This window comes from Neophocaena asiaeorientalis, unplaced genomic scaffold, assembly GCF_003031525.2.
Source record: "Neophocaena asiaeorientalis asiaeorientalis breed wild unplaced genomic scaffold, Neophocaena_asiaeorientalis_V1.1 scaffold22, whole genome shotgun sequence".
Taxonomy (NCBI): Eukaryota; Metazoa; Chordata; class Mammalia; order Artiodactyla; family Phocoenidae; genus Neophocaena; species Neophocaena asiaeorientalis.
This window is the reverse complement of record NW_020174422.1, coordinates 1893027-1917744: the sequence shown is the minus strand read 5'-3', so window position 1 is coordinate 1917744 and position 24718 is coordinate 1893027. Positions and strand designations below refer to the sequence as shown.

At 50.2% G+C, this 24718-nt stretch overlaps 1 protein-coding gene across 1 annotated transcript in view; it reads left to right on the top strand.

Annotated features, from left to right (window-relative positions):
• ITGB5 (integrin subunit beta 5) overlaps window positions 1-24718 on the top strand; it is a 93942-nt gene that overhangs the window by 56313 nt on the left and 12911 nt on the right. Inside the window, exon 8 of the mRNA XM_024756490.1 lies at window positions 4837-5266. Within this exon, the coding sequence (XP_024612258.1) occupies window positions 4837-5266 (430 nt within the window). The remainder of the gene's footprint in view (window positions 1-4836; window positions 5267-24718) is intronic.

Sequence of the window (24718 nt, the reverse complement as noted above, 5' to 3'; positions counted from 1 at the left end):
GAGCTGGCCTGGAGGGAGAACTGGGGGGCTTCCCCTCAACCCCCTTATTGCTGAAGGAGAGATGTACTTCTGTCCCTCACCTCAGGCTGAACTTTCTCCAAAGAGCTGACAGTTGGACTTAGGTTTGCTCCTGAGCATGTGGGCATTTCCCCCTTGACATTTGTCCCGGGGACAAATCTGGTGGAGGAAATGTAGGTGCAGGAGTCAACCCCATAGGGTTGGGGGCAGTGATGAAAGCTGGGCCTGGTGCTGCGGGAGCCCCAAGGAAGAACGACCCCGCATCGCAGAGGGGGTGCTGTTTGAGCTGAGGCTCCGAGTTTTCCAGACATAGAAAAGGGGTGGGGAGGCCCCATTAGTGGTGAGTCCAAGAAGGTGTGAACGAGCATTGATTGCCCTATTGCAGGTGGGAAGCAGCTGAGGTGGGGAGTGGGTTGGGAACTGAGAAGAGAGGAGCTGGGGCTGCAGAGGCAGGATTGGGCCAACTGGTAGGACATACATGCCAAGCTAAGGCGTCTGGCCATTATTTGGCAGGCATTATTTCCGTTCTTTAGTGCCATGAGTGGGAGGGCTCTGGGTAAGTCAGAAATGGCGAGGAGGGTAGGCAGGAGTAAAGAGCACAGCAGAAGGGCCCGGGGGCTCACTGGAAGAGAGGGGTTAGGGAAAGCAGGCAGGGTGTAACTGCCGTCCGGTGCATCTCAGGGTCTGGCCTGTGGATAAGGACATGGCCCATGGGGGAGGGGGAGCCTTGGAACAGCTGGGTTCAAGGGGCATCCGGGCAGGTCTCATCCCTGTGTAACCAGAGCTTCCTGCAGAGGTGGAGGAGGTGGGCGGGCACCGTCTCCATGGTCACTTCCAATCAGAGGCCGCGGTTCTGTGACTGTCCTGTGACCTCTGGGTTAAGAGATCTATCTGTCCAGGCAAGAAGCAAGGGGAGGTGGTAGGGGGTGAGGGACAAAGGTTGTCCTCAGAGAAATATTCCTTACATGAAATCTTGCAGTCCCAAATCCAGTGATTTCTGTTTTTTCCCCCTAATTTTCCTCCCAGCATCAACCGGGGCTGACTGAGTGGGCCTGGCCACTGGGAGTCAATTTTCTCATGAACTGGCTTTGACAAATCAGTATGCAAGTGGCTGGCTGTGCGGCTGGCACTAACGCCCGGTACAAAGGACCCAGTGAGCCCCGTTGGGGGCTTCCCACAGCGTCCCGCTCTCCGGCCCCTCCCCTGGGGCTCTCCACCCCTTGCCCATGCCCAACGCTTTGTCTCAGCGAGCTCCTAGTGGACTTGGCATTTGCAGAGCGTGGGTTTGGGTGGGGGCTGTGTAGCCCCTTTGAAAGGGTGGTCAGGCCGGCAGCCCTGTGCGGGAACCAGGAGCATCCCAATGAGGTTCAGATAATAAGACCGGGCGGGAGGGAGGACTGCTATGTCCGAGACCTTCCTCTGGAATCTCGGAGTGGGAAAACGGAAAGTCTCCTGGAACTGGGGAGCCTTCCCTTTCAAGAGTCCACAGTAATCAGGGAAGAGAAGCCTCATTCCAGCTGCCTGACAGACTCTCTGGATTCTTTCCTGAGCCCTCAGGGAAATGGACGCTGAAGGGAGGAGTAGCAGAACAGATTGACTTGCTGTTGCCGAAGTGCTTTTTATAGCATTCCTGTGCCCAGCAGGACCTGAGACTTAGTGGCTGAAACGGAGCTGTTCTCTGGTTATCAGGTGGCCGGCTGTACGCTAGGCTGCATGGGGCCCGACAGCTTGGACCTCGGTTAGACCAGAGCTTTGGCTGAAGAAGGCCACGGGGACCTGCTTAGAAGCCAGGCCTTAGACTGGGCAGACAGTGTGTGAATCGTTCTGAATCCTGGGTGATCAGCTGCCGGCACTGATTCAGGGGCATCCCCAACCTTTCCACTCCCTCTCCAGCAAACACAGACATCTGCGAGGCCCAGGAGATTTAATTCCCTCTCTTGTTACTTGATCCCTTGGTGCAGGCAAGTTTTCCTGGGGGAAGGTTATGCTCACAGATGGACACTCCCCACAGTCTTGCAATAATTAAATGCCTTTGGTTCTTGGTCCAGGCTGTTTCTTTGTAATTTTTTCCACTTCTGACCCGCAGCGGCCTTTGTGGGGGACCGGGCTTTCCATTTAACAAGTCCAGCAAAGTTATTCCCCTGGGAGGTAGTAGGCGTCTCTCCGAGCCTCAGAGGGAGGGATGTTCATCTGTCTCCACATTCTTTTTTTTTTTTTTGCGGTATGCGGGCCTCTCACTGTTGGGGCCTCTCCCGTTGCGGGGCACAGGCTCCGGACGCGCAGGCTCAGCGGCCATAGCTTGTGGGCCTAGCCGCTCCGCGGCATGTGGGATCTTCCCGGACCGGGGCACGAACCCATGTCCCCTGCATCGGCAGGCGGGCTCTCAACCACTGCGCCACCAGGGAAGCCCCTGTCTCCACATTCTTGATGCCCCATGGCACCTCGGTCAGGTGCAGCCTCCCTGTCCTTCCATCTGCGGGCTCAGGTTATCCCCAGCCCAAGGCAGGAAGGTTGAAAGTTGACCAGGAGCTTCTGGTCACTACTGGGTGGGTTCCCATCTAGTGGTCCCTCTGTGAGCCGGGCCTCTCTCTCTCTACTCAGGTCTGGACACTGGACATCTGCCTACTTCTAGGAGGTGACATGCCAGGGAGAGCACAGGCCCAGCCCCACCCCTCCCCAGCTGTGTGACCAGCACTAAGCTCCCGGAGCCCACCAACCCCGTTTTCCTTCTGGTAAATGAGGATGCCTCCTCCTAGGGCATGTAAATGAGATGCGCGTGGAAATGCCCAGCACGGGGCCTGGTGCGTGTAGTACTCAGCACCTGGTAACCGTTAGGCAGATTGCAGTGCCCTGGGTGGGTCCGCATCTTTCTTCCTTACCTCGAGAGCCCACCTGTACCTGAGGGCCTTGGAACCGGGTTGTGAACGTTTTTTTGCCAGTCTTTCCCTTTGCCGCCTCCCACCCCCCACGTGGAGGTGGGGTGTGGGCCCGTCCCACTGTCTGCAGCTGGCTTGCTTCGCCCGGTGTCCTCTGACCCTGGCTCCTGGTCATTGTCCTCAGCGCACCTGTCTGACGGTGTCTGCTGTGATACTGCTTCACTAATGCCGACTCCTGGTGTCTTGTTGCCAAGCAGACTCTCTCCAGGACCTAGGAAGCGGGGTCTCCTGCTCAGCCTCACGCGCTCCGGCTCCCACCCTGCGGGAGGGCATCCCAAGATGTCACAGAGGGGAGGCCTTTTAGAATTAGTAAAGATCTCAAAGTGACAAGGATCTGTAGAACGTTTATTTTATTTTTTTTGCGGTACGAGGACCTCTCACTGTTGTGGCCTCTCCCGTTGCGGAGCACAGGCTCCGGACGCGCGGGCTCAGCGGCCACGGCTCACGGGCCCAGCCGCTCCACGGCATGTGGGATCTTCCCGGACCGGGGCACGAACCCGTGTCCCCTGCATCAGCAGGCGGACTCTCAACCACTGTGCCACCAGGGAATCCCTCTGTAGAACGTTTAGAAAAAGATATTTTGAGTGTTCTCCAGAAATATACATTATTACCTAAAGAGTACCCAGTAAAGCAGGTTATTGATTTTAAAAACCAGTTCTATTCCAACCCAAATAATACAGTTAACAATACCCGTAGCTAAAAGTGGTTCTTAACTTGTTCTGAGTTTCAGAATGTTCTGAGGAGCCTTTTGAAAAAGCAAGATGTCTGGGCCAGAGGCGGTGGGTCAGTTTCTGGAGTGAGACCAGGCCTCTGTTGGTTCAGGGGAGAAGGACTTCACGATGGTGTTTGGTCAGGGCGTGCCACTACCTGTCTGCAGATTTCCACAGCGCCCTGCTTGGAGGGCCGTGCTGGATGATTCTCACCACATGGTGGCGGGGGCATGGTGGAGTCACGCTGTACTCCCTGGGAGAATCACAGCGAGCAGTGTCCTTGCTTTCCTCACATCCCAGCCATGTGGGCTGCTAACAGGCATCTTTCCTCCATTGCCATCTGCCAGCGAGGTCCACCTTGCTGCCTGTTTCCATGGCAACCCATAAGCAGCTCGGGAGTTAGCAACACTCCTGTACATGCTTTGTTCAGTAAGAAAAAGTCTGTCCATGTGTGTGGCAATGTTGCTTCTTTACAACCTCTGGACCGTGGACTGATATGTGAAAGACACAGCTGTGAGGACCACGCAGAGAGAAACTGGGGCAGAGGGAGGCCCAGGTGTGTCTGTGAGGAGATAGATATGCTGGAAGGGGGACACAAGAGTCATCTCTCCCTTCTCCAGCAGGGGAGGAAACACCTCTGCAGAAGGGCAGGCAGTTGCCAGGGCATCTCGACCACAGCGCCCCGTGAGTTCAGGGAGCCACGTCTAACCTGGCATAGAGGGAGGTGCCTGGTAAACTGTTGAATATTTTGTTGACTTTCAAAATGGAGACGGGAAGAGCATAGGATAGAAGTGAAAAGGGGAGAAAGAGAACCTTGTAACCTTGAGTGAATCTTTCTACCTTCCTGTGGAAGCCCTTTTCCTCTGGGAGGTAAAAAAGATGATGAATGTTAAAGAATCAAGCATGGTGCCTGTCAAATGTCGGCACGCCTGAATACGCCCTTCCTGGGTAAAGTGAAGGGGCTTGCTGTCTCCGGGGCCTCTTCCTCCTCGGGCCGTTGGAGTGGCCCTCCGTGAGTGTGGGGAGGGGCTGGATTTGGCCCCAGTTCTTCACTGAGGACCTTGGAGGAACTGTGCTCGGGCCAGGCCCCTGGCTGATCAGGAGGCTGGTGCAGACAGCGGGAGGCCCAGATGCACCATGGCCACCACGTCCCCTCTCTTTCTCCTGCGCAGGCATCCTTTGAGGTGTCGGTGGAGGCCCGGAGCTGCCCGGGCAGACGCGCGCAGCCCGTGTTCACCCTGCGGCCCGTGGGATTCCGGGACAGCCTGGAGGTGGGGGTCGCCTACCACTGCGGGTGTAGCTGCAGCACGGGGCTGGAGCCGGACAGCGCCAGGTGCAGCGGCAACGGGACTTACGTCTGCGGCCTGTGTGAGTGCAACCCCAGCTACCTGGGCACCAGGTGCGAGTGCCAGGAAGGGGAGAGCCAGAGCGGGCACCAGAACCTGTGCCGAGAAGCGGAGGGCAAGCCCCTGTGCAGCGGACGCGGGCAGTGCAGCTGCAACCAGTGCGCCTGCTTCGAGAGCGAGTTTGGGAAGATCTATGGGCCCTTCTGCGAGTGCGACAACTTCTCCTGCGCCAGGAACAAAGGAGTCCTCTGCTCAGGTAGGCACCCTGCAAGCACTTTTGCTCTGAGCCAGGCACAGGCCTGGGTGCCGTTTGGACATCCCCAAAGCATGCTTTATACTTACTGCCACAGTCCTCCTGGGAGAAGACGAGGGCAAACCTTGGGGGTGGGACCAGTGTGTCGAATGCAAAAGCAGGAGATGGCACTGCTACGTGATGTGGACTCTCAGAGTTGGAGGGGTCGGCCGTGGGTCATCCAGGACTTAACCACACAGCATTCCTGACACACAGGTGATCAGCCTCTTCTTGATTGCCCCTGGGGACAGGGAGCTCCCTGGGGCCAGAAGAGGTTATTCCCTTGTTAGACATCCCATTAGACATTCATCTCCTATGGCTGCTCTAATAAACTACCACAGACTTAGTGGCTTAAAACAACACAAATGTATTCTATTCTAGTTCTGGATGTCAGAAGTCTGAAATGGATTGGCTAAAATCCAGGTGTTATTTGGCTAAAATCCAGGTGTCAGCAGGGCTACATTCCTTCTAGAAGCTCTAAGGGAGAATCTGTTCCCTGGCCCTTTCCAGCTTCTAGAAGCCATTTGCATCCCTTGGCTTGTAGCACCGTCCTCTGTTTTCGAAGCCAGCTGTGTAGCATCCTCAGATATGTCTCTGACTCTGACCTCTGCTTTGCTCTGATGCTCCTGCCTCTTCTTTATAAGGAGCCTGCGATTTGCGCTGGACCCATGGGATAATCCAACGAGTCTCCCCATCTTAGGATCCTTGACTTAATCACATCTGCAGGGTCCCTCTTACCATGTAAAGTAACGCTGATATGAATTCCAGGGATTAGGCCGTGCACATCTTTGAGGGCCATTGTTCTGCCTCGCATAGATATGATTTGAAAGTTTCCTTTTATATGAAACAGAAGATTGTTTCTCAGTCACTTCTGCTCAGCGGTTCACATTTTACGCTGCCTCTTCCGCATGACAAGCTGTCAAACGTCTGAGAACTTCTTTATGTTTCTCTGTTCTCTTTTCTTATCCAGGCTAGACACCAGGTCTCTTCCTTCTCTGAGGCTCTATCATTTTGTTACGTGTGCCTCTCAGAATCAGGCGTGTTATTTGTCATCTGGATGACGAGGGCTCAGCCCCGAGTTCAGCGAAACATTTGCTTCCTGTGACCTGAACGTTCCACTTCCATTAACACATCCTAACAACACTTTTTCTTTCCTGTTAATCACATCGTACCGTTGAACTTGGTTTTAACTTTACTATACCAGAAGTTGAAGATTTTTAATATTTTGAATGAACTATAGCCAAGCCAAGTTTCTGTTGTGTCGCGTCGAGGCACTTAAGTTTTTGAATCTAAGCATACAGGACTTTACGTGGGTTCCAGTTAAATTACAGCTTGGCAGCTCCCATTCTGGGAGTTGCGCTCTGATGAGATACTGTAAAATCGTGTCTCTAAAGGGTCATTCTGTCCGACACCATGCCACCTGCAAATCGAGTAAGCAGAACAATTTTAGGCGGGATGGTAGTTTCTTCTACTGCTGTGTATTCTGTTTCCAGGATTCCTTCTTTGTGAACGGTCTTCCAGTGGTAAAGTGTCGATTTAAAAGGCACTTAAGGGCGTGGCGGGGAAGATGAAGCACAAACATGGGAAGCAAATCAGAACATATAAATGATCTGTCACTGCGGGAGGGGTAACCATCCCTCCACGGGAGAAACAAGTGCAGAGGGTTGCACAGATGAGCGTAGGCCCGTGAGGCCCCTGGGGGCAGAATGCATCATAAGACAAGTATGAGCACACCCATGGGTGCAACGGAACCAGCATGCTCGAACTCGGAATTGCTCCAGAAAATGTCGGGCGTATAATGTCATAGAAGAGTCAGCTAGCTGGCAAGAGTCAGGATTTGATGTGCTGATCAGACCACAGGGATCCACTCTTTCTGATAGACTGGGTGGTTCCAGGGGACGGCTCTGCCTGGATTAGCAGGAAAAGTGCTTAGGATCAGGCAGGGCCGAGCCCAAATCCACCACCGCCAGCACCACCACGTGCTACCTGTGTCACTTTGGGCACAGAGCTGTTGTGAGCAGGAGGAGAATGTGTCTAAGGCACATTGCCTTGCTGACCACTGGCTCCTTTAAGAGTCAGTGCCGCACACCCCTGGGAGCCACAGCTGCTGTCCGGTGTGCAGGCGGGGCCGCCTTCCCCGTGAGTCGGGGCTTTGCTGAGGACTTCGGGCACGGCGGGATGGATCGACTGCCTGTTCCCTTTAGCAGCCACCATAAATGCTCCAAGAAGCCTGGCTGTGTCTGTAATTGCCTTTCACCCATGAATTTTTTTTTTTTTTTAACATATTAGCAAGTATTATCACGGAGCTCCCTCCTTACCCCTCAGGTACCAGAAATAATCCTCTGATGTGTCTTCGTCCGCAAGGCTGCTTGTGTCTGTGTTGCCCGGGAGCCAGGGCTGCTAGGTTGGACGATCTGTGCAGATCTCATCCCCATGGTTTATCAGCCCTACTGCCTGGGTTGTCTTGGACTTTGGGTTTTCCTGTCTCTAAAAACACCCCAGCACTCCCTTGTTTCTGCATCACTTTGAGAATTGAAAGAGAAGACGTGGATAAAGGACCCAGCACGGTGGTTGGCAGGAAACAGGGCCCAGCACATGGGGGCTGCCTCCCCTCCTTCCCTCAGATGTCATGTGCCTCCGAAAATAATACAGCACAGAGCCTGGAGGTGTGGGGCGGGTGGTACATGAGGTGCGAGAGGCCTTGGTAAGGAAAACCGGTCATTTTGGAAATTGGAGTATTCTGTAGCTGAGTGAATACGCACAGCACCCACAGTCCTCCTGAGCTAGTCTTGCATTTCAGGCTCCTGCCAGATGCTGGGTGCTCGCTCCTCCCTTTGCTCCATCCAGCCCTGTCGTGTTGAGAGACTCTCTTGTGTCCCCAGGTGTGGAAGCAGGAGGTTCAAGATGCCCTTGGCAGAAATAGAGACACAGATGTAGAGAACAAACATATGGACACCAAGGGGGGAAAGTGGCAGGGGTGGTGGTGGTGCTGTGATGAATTGGGAGATTGACATATATACATTAATGTGTATAAAATAGATAACTAATAAGAACTGCTGTATAAAAAAATAAAATTTAGAAATATGCCCTCGGGGCTCCCACATGTGCGGTGCTTTGAGTCACTAACTCCTCGGAATTGCTGAGCTGAGATGTCTTTCGTTCCCCCGAAGTTGGAAAGCTTGAAAAATACAGGGGGAGTTGATGGATGTGTGGTCAGTCTGAGCTGTCTGTCTCCTTCTTGGTGACCAGGATTAATTTGAACCATCTGGTGAACCAAAGAACTTCTTTTACCCTCACTGGTTCACATGCATCCCTTCCTAAAGTGTGTTCTCAGTCAAGAGAATAACTCCAACTAGCTGTAGGATTATTCTTAGGTCTAGAATGTCCTCAAAGAAAGAAATTGTTCACCATTCCATCATTCATACTTTAAGAGGTTCTCCTTCTAAATTTTTTCTAAGTGTGTGTATGTATACAATTTTGTAGCTTGCTTTTTTTTCATATAGTATTATATCCTAAGAAGTGCCTGAAGTTGAATTACTTGAATACATCAATAATTAGAACACTTGGCTGTCTTTCCACTGCATCCCCAGTTAGCCTCCTCCACCCTTTCACTGTGAAAGCAACAACTAGTTGAAGCTATCCAGGTCTTCCTGGAGACAGTAGTTTCTGGAATAAGGTCATGGTGGTGTGTGATCATCCAGGAACGACGCCCAGCTCTGGGCAGGACTGATCCTCCTGGCCCGTCGATGTAGCGCCCAGCTCCTTGTTCCTTGTCTCACAAACACTCCAGCTTGTTCAGGAGGCAGCAGTGGGTGGGTGAGGGATCCGCCCCCAGTTCCTTGTTCCCGTGGTCAGCTTTGGGCTCCCTCTCCGGAATTTGGCCTGCTGGTTTTGAGCTCTTGGATCACTGTTACATTCGGGGTTTTTGTGGGGGAGAAGTCTTATTTCTCAACAATGACTCTGGTCTTGAAGATGCTGACTCAGAGACTCAAAAGCAGCTGACTTCAGCGTTCTCTCAGTGTTTCTCAGCCCTTCCCCCTGCAGCTGGGCCCACGGTGGCTGCGTGGTTCTGGTCCATCTTCAGACGGGGGCTGAGGCAGAGCCAGGCCAGGACCAGTGGGGACATCCTGGAGAGAAGCTCCTCCAATTCTCTCTGGTCTTTCCGTCTGTAAGAGGCTCCGGTCCTTACCTCCAACCAAGAGACAGGACCGAGGGGACGGGCTAGAGATTACAGGCTTGTGATACGTTATACATCATAAAAGTTAGTAGTGAAGCAAGTCTGACTAAGGTCTGGAAGCAGTTGAACAACTTGGTTCTTAACTTTTGTGACACACTGTCATGGGAATGTGTGTGCAGCCAGGGCTGCAGTTTCTCCGTCTGGTTTCTAGAGGCAGCATAACTTAGAGAGTGGTTCTGTCCGTAGACTACTCCTGTGTGTACAAAGGGAGCTATGGGGCCATTGTGAGGGCTTCTGTTCTTTTGAGTCTCATAAAGTGTTGACCCTTCAGAATCCCTCTGCTAATAGAACATGTGAAGAAGGACATGGTCTGTTAAGTTGTTTTCAATGTAATTAAAGGTTACTGCTCAAACTTTGTTGTTCTTTGTTGGTTTCTGTATCCAGACAGTGCATTTCCTGGGATTTGAGTTACTCCGTTATGGTAAACTGTTGAAATCAGTCGCAGCCCTGATGCTTCCAGCAGTCTCTGTACTTAAAATGCATGCACCGGCGTACATGGAATAATTTGCTAATAGTCTACTTCTTGGGTTTCATATATTGAGAACATTTACATCAAATAGAATACAGAATTTTGAACAGAACGCTTTTGGTCTTGTGACTGTGAGATCCCAAAAGTATATGTAAGTAAGGTCTCATATATTTTACTTCATCTAATAGGTTTTTTGGCCAGTTTGTCCATACAAATATATATGAATCCTTTAATATGTGGCAGGCAATTAGAGAGGTCAAGGGGCCACTGCAGAGTTTTCTCTCAGATGTAAAAAAAAATATGGAGAGTGACCCTAGTGGCATCATTCCTAGTGGCCAGAGCCGGCATCCAAACACAGGTTGCTGGTCTGGGCTGATGTTTTCCAGAAAGTGTCACAAGGTTATGTTAAGCCTCTCCTGGTAAAAGCACCTCTGACATTAAGCCCTAGCTTTGGACTTCCCGATTCTTGCCAGGTGAAACACCTCCATGGCAACAGTTATCCAGATATGTTTATAAAAATACCTCTCGCCCTATTCATACCGTTTTCTTCAGAAATGTAATTTTCACACTCACAGTAAATATCCTGGTGGCCATCTCTGGGACTGTGGTCACAGCTCTACCTTATGTCACTGCATTGCAATTTGCATATTTCATAAATGACTTATAGGACCTTCTGGAATGCGGCTCCATGACAAAGGCCTCAAAAAGTACCTTTTGAATGAACCAAGATTTGACATATTTAATTTCCCAAGAAGAAAGGGGCCTCTTGGTAGCATTGCTACCACTGTGTGCCTCAGGTGGGATGGCCTAGAAAATTCTTCACATCTTTTCATGTATATTAGTCTGTAGTCAGTTTCTTGATGGTTTACCCGGATGCTATTTGCAAATACAAAGATGCATTATAGAGAAAGGTCTCCTCTCCCTCTAAAGAGTACCCTCATAGCAGTGTGCTTTATCTGGTAATATGGAAATCCTAATTATGCACATGACAGCAGAGACCAGGAGAGTCATCTTCCATTTTGGAGTACTCAGAATATGGTGGCTATGAGAACAGAACTTGATACAGTATTTTTCAGTAACTATGATTGTAAGGAATGATACACCCGTAATTAGTAAAGATACTTCCACAAAAGACCACTTACCAGGACCTTCGAGGACCAGTGCATGTTCAAATCTGGATTCTAAACCTGGCATTCCCCCTTTCCACCTCTGACCTTGGACTCTTCACTTACCCTCTCTGACAAATTCTCTTATCTGTCAAATACCCCAGAGGGTTGTTGTAAGCATCAAATAGGACAATAACTGTAAAGCTCCTTGGACTCTGCCTCCCCACTCAGGGTGTGGAGTAAATGTTTTGAGCTGTCCTCCTCCTCCCTCCCTTCATGGAGGAAGATTTTCTTCCACAAAGATACGCATCAGAGACATTCATGGCATCAGAAGAGGCTGGTTTCAGAAGTTCTCAATAGGCATCTATCTAATGGTCAGGAATTCTCTAAGAATTCCATCTGCATCCAGATACTGCTCAAGTTCATTTGAAAGGCAACAAGGTACCGAAATTTAGGGCTTAGTCACATAACAAAACAATGCACCTTTCAGACTGGCTGCATGAACCAGGTGAGCTGGACTGCTCCGCTCTGGAGTCATCCAGCCTCTTGCAGCCTGAGGTTGGAGAAAGCTCTTTGGAAAAACTGTAGTGTAGTACGTGTCTGACCTTGGTGCAGCTGCAGATACTGGTCTGTCACTGAGGTCATTTTGTTTTAGGTAGAGTGCTGCCTTCATGTCATTCAAGAGCTCACTGAGCATTCCTCATGTGCCAGGTTTTGTACTGGGTACCAGGGGTACAGAGTTGGAGTTGCTCACGGTATTGAATTAATTTCTAAATGTTTGTTGTCCCTAGAATTTTCCACTCCTCAGAAACTTTCTTCGATTGAGGAATGAGCATATGAACCACTTACTTCCACCATCCAGACTTGTGTGAGATCTTGAAAGATAAGAAGCCTGTTGGCAAGCCGTTTTGAGAACCTGCCTTGTTGCATGCGCTGAGCTCAGCTCCGGGAATGGAGTTTCCTTACTGCCCTTGCTCACTGCTCAGATCCTGATTCCAGAAACATCTTAAGCAACAATTTACCAGTGATTGTGAAAAATGGAGTCATCTGAGCACCGGCTTTCACCTCACCGCCCTTTTCTGTCTATTTAGAAAGGAAGTGTGCAGACAGGGGAGCTTGGGATGAGGACTCTGCTCATGCCTTTGAACTTCAGGCCTGATCCAAGGTCATGGAGTTTGGCTTGTGAAGGAAATAATGAAACTTTTTTTTTTAAAAAAAAGGAAAATCCTAGGAAAACCATGAGAAATGCCAAAGATAAGATGTTAGTCATGTATAGAATTGGGTGGCATTAACTTTTTGATACTGTAGAATAAATAACACATTAGAAAACTTTCCATTCTTAGTTAAATTGAAAAGGATGAGAGACCTCTGGTGACTGAAATAGTTATTCGTAAGGCTCCTTTGTTTCTATTTCTTGGGTGTTGAGCTGTCACTTAGAGTTTGGTCTTGATTTTGGAAACTGTGACATAACTGGTTATAGGACTCTGCTGCTCAGTGCTTTGGGTGGGGTCGGGTGGGATTGGACGGAGCCCTGTTTTCCTTTGGGGTAAGTGTTCCTGACTGTCAGAACACTGACCTAAGGACTCCACCCAGATCCAAACGCTCGCTGGTGTCTGGAAGTTGCTCTGAGTGAGTTCAGTCTGCCAGAAGTTTTGCATCTTCTTGTTAATGAAAGGAACTGGGGTGACATGCATCACAGCCAATCTACTGACACTGCGTTGTGGTGAAGGAAAGCACAGTGTTTATCGCAGGTGCCGAGCAAGGAGAATGGGCAGCTCACGCTCAAAAGACCCTAAGGGCTTTCAGGGAAGGGTTTTTAAAGGCAGTGTTAGGGGTGAGGCTTGCAGAGTGTCTGATCAGCTTATGGGCATTCTTCTGATTGGCTTGTGTTGAGGTAACAGGGTCATATTTTGGGAAATCTCAGTTATCAGTTTTCTGCCTCCAACTGGTCTGGGGTCCATGTGCTGGTGCTCAGCATGCAGTCAACTTCCTCTACCTGGGGAGGGGTTTAGTTTCTGCAAAACAACTCAAGGATATGGCTCAGGATGTCATCTATAGCCCTTGAGGAGGAGCCAAGGGTCCTTGACTTTGTTTTATGGCTAAACAATTATTTTGTCTCGCTTGACCGCGTTCCTTTGTTCCTGCATTTTTTCACTTCTCTGATTAAATTTGCTCTTTGGAACTTGGGAAGCCTTGGGAGGTTAAAGCTTTTCTACAAACAAAGAGTTGGAGGACACAGGGCAGGGGGAAGGTCTGTCCCTGGAAGACCACACAGGGTCCTGCTCGGTTCCACTCTCTCCTGGACACCTTCCTGAGCCCTGCCCCTCAGCCCACAACCATCACCCCCAAAAGTCTTCATCAGATGGCCCACCGTCCTTAAGCTACAGGAATATACTCCCCAGGTTGGTATGTTATTTGACATCACATCATTGGCCTTTAGGCAAACATTGTAATAATAATGATGATAATCCTAATAAATAGGATCTATTTTAACACACTCTTTTAGTATATTGAGATGTTTTTCCTTGGAAACACACTGAGGCTAATTGGTTAGTATTTTGTGCTCTTCATGAGTGGGTACAGAGTTGGAGTTGCTCACGGTATTGAATTAATTTCTAAATGTTTGTTGTCCCTAGAATTTTCCACTCCTCAGAAACTTTCTTCGATTGAGGAATGAGCATATGAACCACTTACTTCCACCATCCAGACTTGTGTGAGATCTTGAAAGATAAGAAGCCTGTTGGCAAGCCGTTTTGAGAACCTGCCTTGTTGCATGCGCTGAGCTCAGCTCCGGGAATGGAGTTTCCTTACTGCCCTTGCTCACTGCTCAGATCCTGATTCCAGAAACATCTTAAGCAACAATTTACCAGTGATTGTGAAAAATGGAGTCATCTGAGCACCGGCTTTCACCTCACCGCCCTTTTCTGTCTATTTAGAAAGGAAGTGTGCAGACAGGGGAGCTTGGGATGAGGACTCTGCTCATGCCTTTGAACTTCAGGCCTGATCCAAGGTCATGGAGTTTGGCTTGTGAAGGAAATAATGAAACTTTTTTTTTTAAAAAAAAGGAAAATCCTAGGAAAACCATGAGAAATGCCAAAGATAAGATGTTAGTCATGTATAGAATTGGGTGGCATTAACTTTTTGATACTGTAGAATAAATAACACATTAGAAAACTTTCCATTCTTAGTTAAATTGAAAAGGATGAGAGACCTCTGGTGACTGAAATAGTTATTCGTAAGGCTCCTTTGTTTCTATTTCTTGGGTGTTGAGCTGTCACTTAGAGTTTGGTCTTGATTTTGGAAACTGTGACATAACTGGTTATAGGACTCTGCTGCTCAGTGCTTTGGGTGGGGTCGGGTGGGATTGGACGGAGCCCTGTTTTCCTTTGGGGTAAGTGTTCCTGACTGTCAGAACACTGACCTAAGGACTCCACCCAGATCCAAACGCTCGCTGGTGTCTGGAAGTTGCTCTGAGTGAGTTCAGTCTGCCAGAAGTTTTGCATCTTCTTGTTAATGAAAGGAACTGGGGTGACATGCATCACAGCCAATCTACTGACACTGCGTTGTGGTGAAGGAAAGCACAGTGTTTATCGCAGGTGCCGAGCAAGGAGAATGGGCAGCTCACGCTCAAAAGACCCTAAGGGCTTTCAGGGAAGGGTTTTTAAAGGCAGTGTTAGGGGTGAGGCTTGCAGAGTGTCTGATCAGCTTATGGGCATTCTTCTGATTGGCTTGTGTTGAGGTAACAGGGTCATATTTTGGGAAATCTCAGTTATCAGTTTTCTGCCTCCAACTGGTCTGGGGTCCATGTGCTGGTGCTCAGCATGCAGTCAACTTCCTCTACCTGGGGAGGGGTTTAGTTTCTGCAAAACAACTCAAGGATATGGCTCAGGATGTCATCTATAGCCCTTGAGGAGGAGCCAAGGGTCCTTGACTTTGTTTTATGGCTAAACAATTATTTTGTCTCGCTTGACCGCGTTCCTTTGTTCCTGCATTTTTTCACTTCTCTGATTAAATTTGCTCTTTGGAACTTGGGAAGCCTTGGGAGGTTAAAGCTTTTCTACAAACAAAGAGTTGGAGGACACAGGGCAGGGGGAAGGTCTGTCCCTGGAAGACCACACAGGGTCCTGCTCGGTTCCACTCTCTCCTGGACACCTTCCTGAGCCCTGCCCCTCAGCCCACAACCATCACCCCCAAAAGTCTTCATCAGATGGCCCACCGTCCTTAAGCTACAGGAATATACTCCCCAGGTTGGTATGTTATTTGACATCACATCATTGGCCTTTAGGCAAACATTGTAATAATAATGATGATAATCCTAATAAATAGGATCTATTTTAACACACTCTTTTAGTATATTGAGATGTTTTTCCTTGGAAACACACTGAGGCTAATTGGTTAGTATTTTGTGCTCTTCATGAGCAAGCACAGAATTGTGGGATTATTTGCATCTTCTGCCTTTTCTGCCACCACCAGTCACACACAGTGGGTCGACTGTCTGTTACCTGCATTGGCTGTTTACATTGTGGGAAACTGAGGCCCAGAACCTGGACTTAAAGCACCTTGAGATTCTTGATTATAGATTCAGACGAGGAGAACCTTGTAAGTAAATAGTTACCTCATCTCCACCAGATTTTACTCATTTGGATTAGCTTGAGACCCTTCCCAAATCTCTTCAATACCAGCTCAGCCCTTCCTGCCACCACTGAAGCATTTAGCCCACATTTTCCAAGTCTTACCTCATAAGTGCTCTTTTATGCTGGTCAAAAATTTTAGGAAACTTTTAGTCTCTGTTTTGCTAAGTGAGTTTCTCTGGGTTACATAAGGATAGATCAGACATAGCAGACCAGGCCGAAGGACACACGCAGAGCAAGAGACCAGCCGAAGTACCCGTCCCTTCATGACTATTATTTGATGAAAGGCACAGAGTGTTCCTCTTAGTAGTCAGTGGGTGTCTGGCTGCTGTTATTGATTAGGCTGGACCCACTTTCCTTAAATGAGCCTTTGTTAGCCTCTTCTAATGTATAAAACACTCTTGGCATGCATGATCTCATTTGGTGGTTGTTCCTCTACCAGGAGACTGAGGTGGCTGTTACTGATCAGCCGTGTGTGGTGGAGGCTGTGGCTGAGAAGACTGGCATGTTGGCCATGCTCCCCGCTGGTAGTTGGCCCAAAGCCTTGGCCTAAGAAAAGCTCACCTACCCTAACCCTCAGGGGATGCTCTTCTCTGGGCGGCTGCTTCCTGCCATCTCCTGGCTTGGCTGGGCTCCTGGCAGCCAAGCTTCAGCATGGCCCACTCATGTGACATTCCAGACCAGCTGTGTCCATTGAGAGTTCTGCTTCAGGCTCTGAACAGTGGCCAACCGAGGGTGGGATATGGCAACTGTTAACCAGCTACAGCAACATGAGAGTTTTCCAGGTTGAAAATAGTAACCCTCTCATCCTGTTGCAGTGACCAGGGGAAAGGGGAGTGAGTTCATGTCTCCCCAGATGCTGTTGGCATTTCCCCAGAAGTGCGTGCCAGCATTCTTAGGGTCCTGTGAGGACTATGGTTCATCACACTCCTTTGAAACTGGAAAGGTGAGTTTATTAAGGAACTCAGGATTTTCCATCTTCCCTCCGTTGCCTTAATCTCCCTGTGATGGATAGAGTTGGGCCAGACACCAAGTCCTTCCCTTGGTGCCCTCGTGTGGAATGCAGTAGTAATTAGAGGGACGTGGCAGCTGGGCATCGGCATCGAGAAACCAGGTGCTAAGACCAGAAAGGCAAAGATATCCTTTGACAGAACTCTGTTGCCTTTGACAGTGGAGTCTTGGCTTTCTAGCCAGAGCTATCATCTCAAAGTATTCTAGAGGTTTGGGGAAGCTTAGCTTAAAGCAGCATCACCTCATTTGCGTAGTAGTGGTCATATTTTGCTGATCAGATACAGAATGCAACATGCAGTTCAGCAGATGCAGGCAAAGGGTAAGGGGCTTGTCAGGGCATCACCTATCGGGAAGCACCTTCAGTTGAGCTTGTCAGGCCTGGTTCCTTGACACTAAGCCAAGGACAGAGGGCCAGCGAGCCCTGAGACTGAGGATGCGTCATTGTTCGCATCTCTGAAGAGCGTTTTGCTGGAGAAATCTGAACAATATGCAAGAACACGATCGGGTGCAAAGCCTGTGACTTCTGTTCAACCGTGACCGTGGTTGCCACAGGGAAGAGAATTCCTAGTCTTTATTTCTCGTGTCATCCTCAGGTCTCTGGGATCCTTGGGCATTTGTTAAGAATTTGAAATATCTCAAGAATCACACCTAAGTTTATAAGCATCAACAATACTTCATTCCTTTTCTAATTTCCAGCATCGGGTATCTTCCCCAGGACTTCAGGCTTGTCCTGAAGTCATTCACAGCCTCCACCAGTCAACAACACGTTCTTAGCATCTACCGTGTGCCCGACACCATGCTGGGCGTTAGGCAAACAAAAATAAAACACCGTCTTTGATTTTGTATGGGTTTGCAAGCCAATGAGATGAGGCAAATGCATAAACAAATATATCCGTGTGATAAGTGATTGTATATCTATACTCTCCCTGTTAACCAAGTCTTCTGGTCAGGTTTAGAACATGCCAGGACTCTCCAGTCTTAAAAAAAAAAAAAAGAAAGAAAAGAACAGAAAAAGAGAAACCCTTACCCTCCCCGCCGCCCCCCCTGCAAGCTCCTCTTTCCTCCATATTCACAGCCGTATTCCTCAAAACATTTGTCTATACCCACTGACTTCATGTATCACCTCCCAGGCAGCCTTCATCATAGTCCAGTTTGGATTCAGGCCCATGATTCCACCAAAACAGGTCTTCCAGGTCCTGAATGGTTGTGTCCTGCTGCATCTTAGGCTTGTTCGGCTCTCATCTTACTTGACTGTTGAGTGACAGCTGACGTTATTGAGCACGCCCACCTGGAAAAGCTCTCTCCCCACTGTCAGTCAAAACCGTAGGCTCTTTTTTTTTTTCTTATTTTGCGGTACGCGAGCCTCTCACTGTCGTGGCCCCTCCCGCTGCGGAGCACAGGCTCCGGACGTGCAGGCTCAGCGGCCATGGCTCACGGGCCCAGCCGCTCCACGGCACGTGGGATCCTCCCAGACCAGGGCACAAACCCGTGTCCCCTGCATCGGCAGGCGGACTCCCAACCACTGCGCCACCAGGGAAGCCCCAAAACCGTAGGCTCTTTTGTGGGATCCTTCTCCTCTGGCAGTCCATTCAGTGCTGAGATTGTCCAAGGCACAGCTTAGACGTCTTCTCCCCCAGAGTCTCTCTCAGGAATCTCATTGTGCCCACACCTTCAGTTACCCTTGTGTTGCTCCCAGGCTCCCTTTAGCTCCACTTGGATGTCTTAAATGAACCTGGGTCTCAGGATGTCTCAGACTGATTTCATGATCTTCCTCTCAGCTGTCATCCTCTCCTGATTTTCCTTGTCTCCACCTTTCATCCAGCTGTACGAGCCGGAAACCCAGGAATTATCCTTTTTCCTACCTTCTCCTCAACTCCTACGTTCCATCTGCCAGCCTTGGGGATGGATCTGTTGCACATTTTTAAACTCTAAAACACCCTAGGTCACCTTGAACATTTATCCTATGTGTTGTTTTAATTTTTATCACTGAGTCATGCCTGGATTATACTGGAGAGGCAGTACGCATAGTGGTTAGGAATATGGGTTCCAAACAAATGTAGTTCAAATCCCAGCTCTGACACCTGCCTGCTGTGTGACTTTGGATAAATTACTTGGCTTCTCTGTGCCTCGTTTTCCATATTTTAAAAAATTAGGATAATATTCGTACCACCACGTAGGGCAATTGGGACTACTAATGAGAAAATCCAAGTAAAGTGCTTAGAACAGTGCCTGTCCTGTTGTAAGTCTTGTCCACTCACCTCATATTTCTTTGAAATTCGTCTTCTCCCCATCTGTGCTACCACCATCCAAGTTCATCTGCTCCCCATGCTGTAGCCAAAGTAATTGTTTCAAAACAAAAATATGCTAAAGTTCAGCATGTTTGAGAGGCTTGGAGTGGCTTGAAATGACCAGAGCCTGGGATGCCTGGGGGCACAGGGGCAAGTGAAGAGATGTGAGAGGTAGGCCTCCTAACAGGCTTGTATGTTGGGCACAAAGTTTACATGTGGAAGCTGTGCTTCTGGCGGTGAGGAGCCGTTGAAGGATTTTAAGCAAAAGAGTGTCATCACGTAGTTTACATTTTAGGAAAATGATGGAGGAGGCCATGTGGACAGTAACTTGGGGAAGGGGCAGACCATAGCAGGAGTACTCAACCAGGAGAACGCTGCAGCGTCCAGCTGAGGCTCTCATTTTCCCTCTAGTGATGGGAGTTTATTGTCAGGACGTTTGGGACTACAGGATAAATTCAAACTCCTCAATCTAGCCCTAAGGTCTTCTTTCCTCCACAGTCAACCTCCCTCCCTTTTTCCCTTCCTTCCTTCCCTCCCTTCCTTCTGTCTTTTTATATACGTACACACTTACAAACACACATGCATACAAACAGGCCCATGTCTACCCCCCGGGTACCCATTCTCGTCAAACTCTCCTTTTCAAATACTTCCCTTCCAAGCTGTGCACTCTATGTATTCATCCTCACAATTGAATGCATCCTGGTTTTTGCACCCAAAATGCCTTCTCTCCTTTACTATTCCGTAACCTGTAGCTTAAGCCGGAGTCTGTACCAGGCTCTCCAGATTTCTCCTGCTCTGACCGAGAACAGCAAATGTCAGCGGTGGAGGAATGGTAGAGCTCACGTAGTTACCGCCCTTACTTTACAGATAGGAAAATGGAGGCCAAGAGTGATTTAATGATCAGTGATTAAAAGAGCTAGCCTTGGGGATGGATCTGTTGCATATTTTTAAACTATAAAACACCCTGGGTCACCTTGGACATTTATCCTACGTGTTGTGTTAATTTTTATCACTTAGTCATGCCTAGATTATACTGGAGAGGCAGTACACATAGTGGTTAGGAATATGGGCTCCAGAGACAAACAAATGTGGTTCGAATCCCAGCCCTGACACCTGCCTGCTGTGCCTCATTTTCTGTATTTGCAAAAATGAGGGTAATAATCGTACCAGCATGTAGGGCGATTGGGACTACTAATGAGAAAATCCAAGTAAAGTGCTTAGAACAGTGCCTGTCCTGTTGTAAGTGCTTCATCAAGTTTCTCTATTAAGAGATTTTAATGACTTGATTTCTCAGTGAAATTAGAAATTTCTTGAAAGCATACATTTCTTTATTCCACATTTACAAAGAATTCCCCCAATCCCATTAGGTAGACAAACCACCATCCCTCTTTGATCAATGAAGAAAGTGGACTGCTGTCCAGAGCCAGCAAGTAGCTAGGTCAGGCTGCACGGTAGCTCCCGTCCAGAAGACGCGTCCCCAGCCGAGGGCTTCCAAGTAGTGACAAGGGTGAGACCGAGTTGGTCTGAGGAGACTCTGTGAGAGCTGCCTTCCGGGGTTGGTGATGAGCGAGGAGAGCTGTGCTGTCTCTGAGAGGAGCAGCCCTTAGTTGGCAAGTTCTCTCGCCAGTAACTCATCCTTGGCAAGAACAGACTGTGTTTACAGGCTCGGGAAGCCTGTGGTGAGAAGGACACAACCTTTCAAGAGTGACTTCTCTCTTGACCCTGGAGGTTTATTTAGTTTCTGCTGAGGTGCCCAGAGTCAGGCTAAGATCCCTCATGAGGGAACTGGGTAGAAGTCCTGTGCATTTCCAGAATCTCTGTTCTCTACTTTTTCTGGCACCAAAGCCAGTGCATGGAAGGGAACACTGAGACAGTGGGAGGGGCGCGTTCCCACGGGGACCAGACCCGGGGACACTGAGAACACCCGGCCCTCACTTGCTTGTCAGCCAGGTACCAGAAAGAACGCCTCTTAGGAGGGATTTCCCCTTCCCAGTCCAAAGCCCCGACACAGAGGCCGGGCGCTCTAGAAGCGTTGTGTGTGCGTTTGGCCACAGGTCAGCCCGCCCTTGGCTGTGGTTCCCCATGGAGATTGTGTGAGTGCCCAGGACGTCTACGTTCACAGGCTCTCGGGGAACAGCTCCCAACCCCAACCTGATGCTAAGGAGGGCGGGGCCGTGTGCCTCCTCTGGCTCAGCAGCGTCTCGGGACCCCTGACACAGACACCGGTGGCTGGAGGCACAGAAAGCTCTGGTTGGTTTTCCTGCCCTTTTTAAAACGGCTGTTAGAGAGTTCCAGGAGCGGGGCCCAGGCTGTCACCCAGAGGTGTCCACGTCTCAGACAAGACCTGGCTTCCGAGGCAGGGAACTCACCCAAATGAGCAGAGGCTTTCCAGCCCACAGCGATTCCTTTTCTTTTTTCTCTTAACCACTTCCTGTTTACCCGCTGCCTGTCCTGAGAAGAGGGGAGAGAGGAGGGGAAGACGATGGGCAGACAGAGGGCTGTGGGAGGAGGGGGATGCTGGGGCTGTGGGAGGAGGGTGCTGGGGCTGTGGGAGGAGGATGCTGGGGCTGCGGAAGGAGGGTGCTGGGGCTGTGGGAGGAGGGGTGCCCATGGGGGAGCTTGGGGGAGGCAGAAACTGAGAGTACCTACTTGTGTGAGAGAGGGATGCAGATAGTGGGAAAGGGAGAGGGAGAGACAGGAGCAAGGGAGATGCCATTCCTGTCTCGGGGGCTGGGGAGCTGAGCGCAGCCCTGCCCTCCTCAGCCCTCTGCCAGCCTGAAAGGCCTCCTGGAGGCCGAGGGGAGGGGGCGGAAGCTGATCAGCAAGGGAAGTGCAGTGCATTCCTGAGCGGGATGGAAACTATTTTTGGACCAGCTGTGGAGAGACATTTGTACCCTGAGGGTCTGACGTCTCTGTGGTCATGACCCTTGCTCCTGACCGGGCCAGGATGGGGAGAAGACACCCACTTCTTGTTTCTGCCTCATCCCAGGCGGGCTCCTTCCTTCCTCCAGCCCCAGAGCCCTCACGCAGGTCCTCTGAGGTCACCCTAGGGCTGCCTTGGGCCTTTGCAGACCGGAGTCCAGCTTGGGGCCGAGGGCCACATAGGCCGTGCCTCAGACATCTAGCTGTCCCCTTCCTGCTGAGGGCTGGAGTGCCCCCCAAGCAGGGCCTCCAGTGCTGTTGGGTGTCAGCCTCCGTGCCAAGGCTCTGGGGTTGAGGGAGCAGCTTCACTAGGCCCTAGGTGTTCTCGCTTTGGGCTGGGCGTGGATTACATAACCTTATGGGAGCTTTTAACCCTGGAAGGCTTGTTTTTTGTTTTTTTTAATTTGGCTGAGCTGCTCGGCTTGCAGCATCTTGGTTCCGTGACCAGGGACTGAACCCAGGCCCCAGCAGTGAAAGTGCTGAGTCCTAACACCTGGACTGCCAGGGAACTCCCTAATCCTGGACGTCTTTGATTCAAGCTCGCAGAAATTATTCCCTCTCCCATTCTCTGAGATTATCTACTCCAAGCTTCCGCTCCCCACACACTCCCATTATAACAGCGACAATGATGAAGCTAGCTAGCATTAACTGAGCACTTATTATATGCCAAACACTAAGCGCTTTATACAGGTTATGTGATTGAACTCATACAACAACCCTACGAGTGGGAACATCTTTAATAAGGCCCCATTTTAAAGTGAAGGAGCCGAGATGCAGCGGGGTTAAACATCACTTACTGCTGGTAAATGGATTCAGGAGGCCAACCCCGGGCTCTCTGACTTCGGAAGCCACATGTTAACCACCACACTCGACTGCCTCATTTTCCAAATGTTTCGTTGTATCCCTGCTCTGTTAGCCACCACCCATGTTCCATGGTAAACAGGCTCCCCTTCAGCCTCCACCTCATGAAAGAACGCCCACGCCTCCTTTTCCTGAGGATGAGGGGCGCTGGCCGCCTCCCACCCCTGTCAACCCGCCCCTCACTCCTGCAGATCCTTGCTTTCTACCCCCTTGATCTTCCCCCCGTTTAGAGGTTGTGCCCTCCCACTGCATGATCCCCGACTTCTCAACCCTCTCTCCAGGTCACGCCTGCACGGCCCTGTGACCGCGGTCCAGTGCAACGGCCTCCGAGCTCCTTGCTGAGCTTCAGGGGCGGTCCGGTCGTGTGCTGGCTGCTGTGGGTAGGGGCCTGCCTGATTTGCATTAACACCAGTATTTCTGATGACACTCCCACGAGGAAGGCATTGCCCTCATTGACAGATGAGGAAATGATCGTCAGGTTTAGGGACTTGCCCAAGGTGACACTTGAATGTGGTTCCAGCACAGCCGCCAGCCTTTCACGCAGCTGATTGGGGTTAGCCTGAGCTCCTCCGGCCACAGTCCTCACCCCCCAGCTACTCACTCTCTCATTCTCTTTCTTTTTCTCTCTCTCTCGGGCCCCCACCCCACCAACCTCTTTCTGCTATGATCTCTTTGGGGTTTGTTCTTCCCTCGATCCCTCTACTTCCACCAAAATGTTCTCTCTTCTGTATCTTTCTCTTTAATCAGAAGGATGCTCGAATATCCCCTCTTCAAAATCCCCAGCCCCTTTCCCCGCCATCTCTTCCTTTCCCTGCACAACCAGATTCCTTGTGGGAGTTGCCGTGCTCGCTGTGGCCACCTCCTCACCTCTCTACCACTGGATCCTGCCCTCACCGCCCCACCGCACTGTAGGATTTGCCCTTCTTGACCTCTACAGAGCACTGGTACTGGGGCTTCCTCACGTGCCCCTCCCTCCTCTCTGGCAGCTCCTTCCCCGCCTGCTTCAGGGGCGTCCCTGCCTCTGAATAGCCAGTATTCTACTTGATCGGCTGGGGGTGGGGTGGGGGGGCTGCATCTTGGCCCATGGCCCACACAAGCACCGTTTTGCTGATGGAAAGCTGCTGAATTCTGTAGAGCTGAGATTCTGTATAAATAGACACATTTACAAGGTCCTGCCCATTTAGCTATCAGTCATTCTAACAAAGGTACTAACAATAGCTTGTACATGTAGCAAGTCACAGCTTACAAAGTGCTTTCACATGCCCTTCAGTATCCCTGTCTGTGGGTAATGAAAATAGTTCTATGTCCGCACGGTATTAAACAGGCGTCATGAAGTTCAGCGCCCTTTGCCAGGGTGCCGGGGAAGCGTTATAAACGAGCTTTGTTTTGATGCAGAGTCCTTGCTTCCGCCCTCTCGGTGCTGTTAGCCAGGATCATGTTCCCATTCCTCTCCTGGTGATTGATGGGTTATTGAGCCTGGGGACGGGACCGAATGACCCTTGTCATTTTAATGACATGTTCCTACTAGGGCATTAGGAGAGGCCAAGGGCTGACCAGCGGATGTGGAAATCTCTGTACGTGCAGGTTGAGGGAAAGGCAGGTTGAGGCCCGCCCAAGTGCAGGGTCCGAGACCTTTGGATTAGGATAAATTGTGACCAGATTTATGAAGTTTATGACACTCTATATGGGTCACGCTTTCTCAGGGAGACTTGGAAACTTTAAACCGACATGGCAAGTGGTTGTACCTTGTGTGCCGGCTCCCACCAGTTGGTAGAACCTCCTTGGAGGACAGTGTTGAGGAGGATTCTGAGGCCAAGCCCGGGCTCCCTGGCAGAGAATCCCCTGATTAGACGGCACGGTCTGCGTGGGAGTGAAGGAGGACGAGGCATGC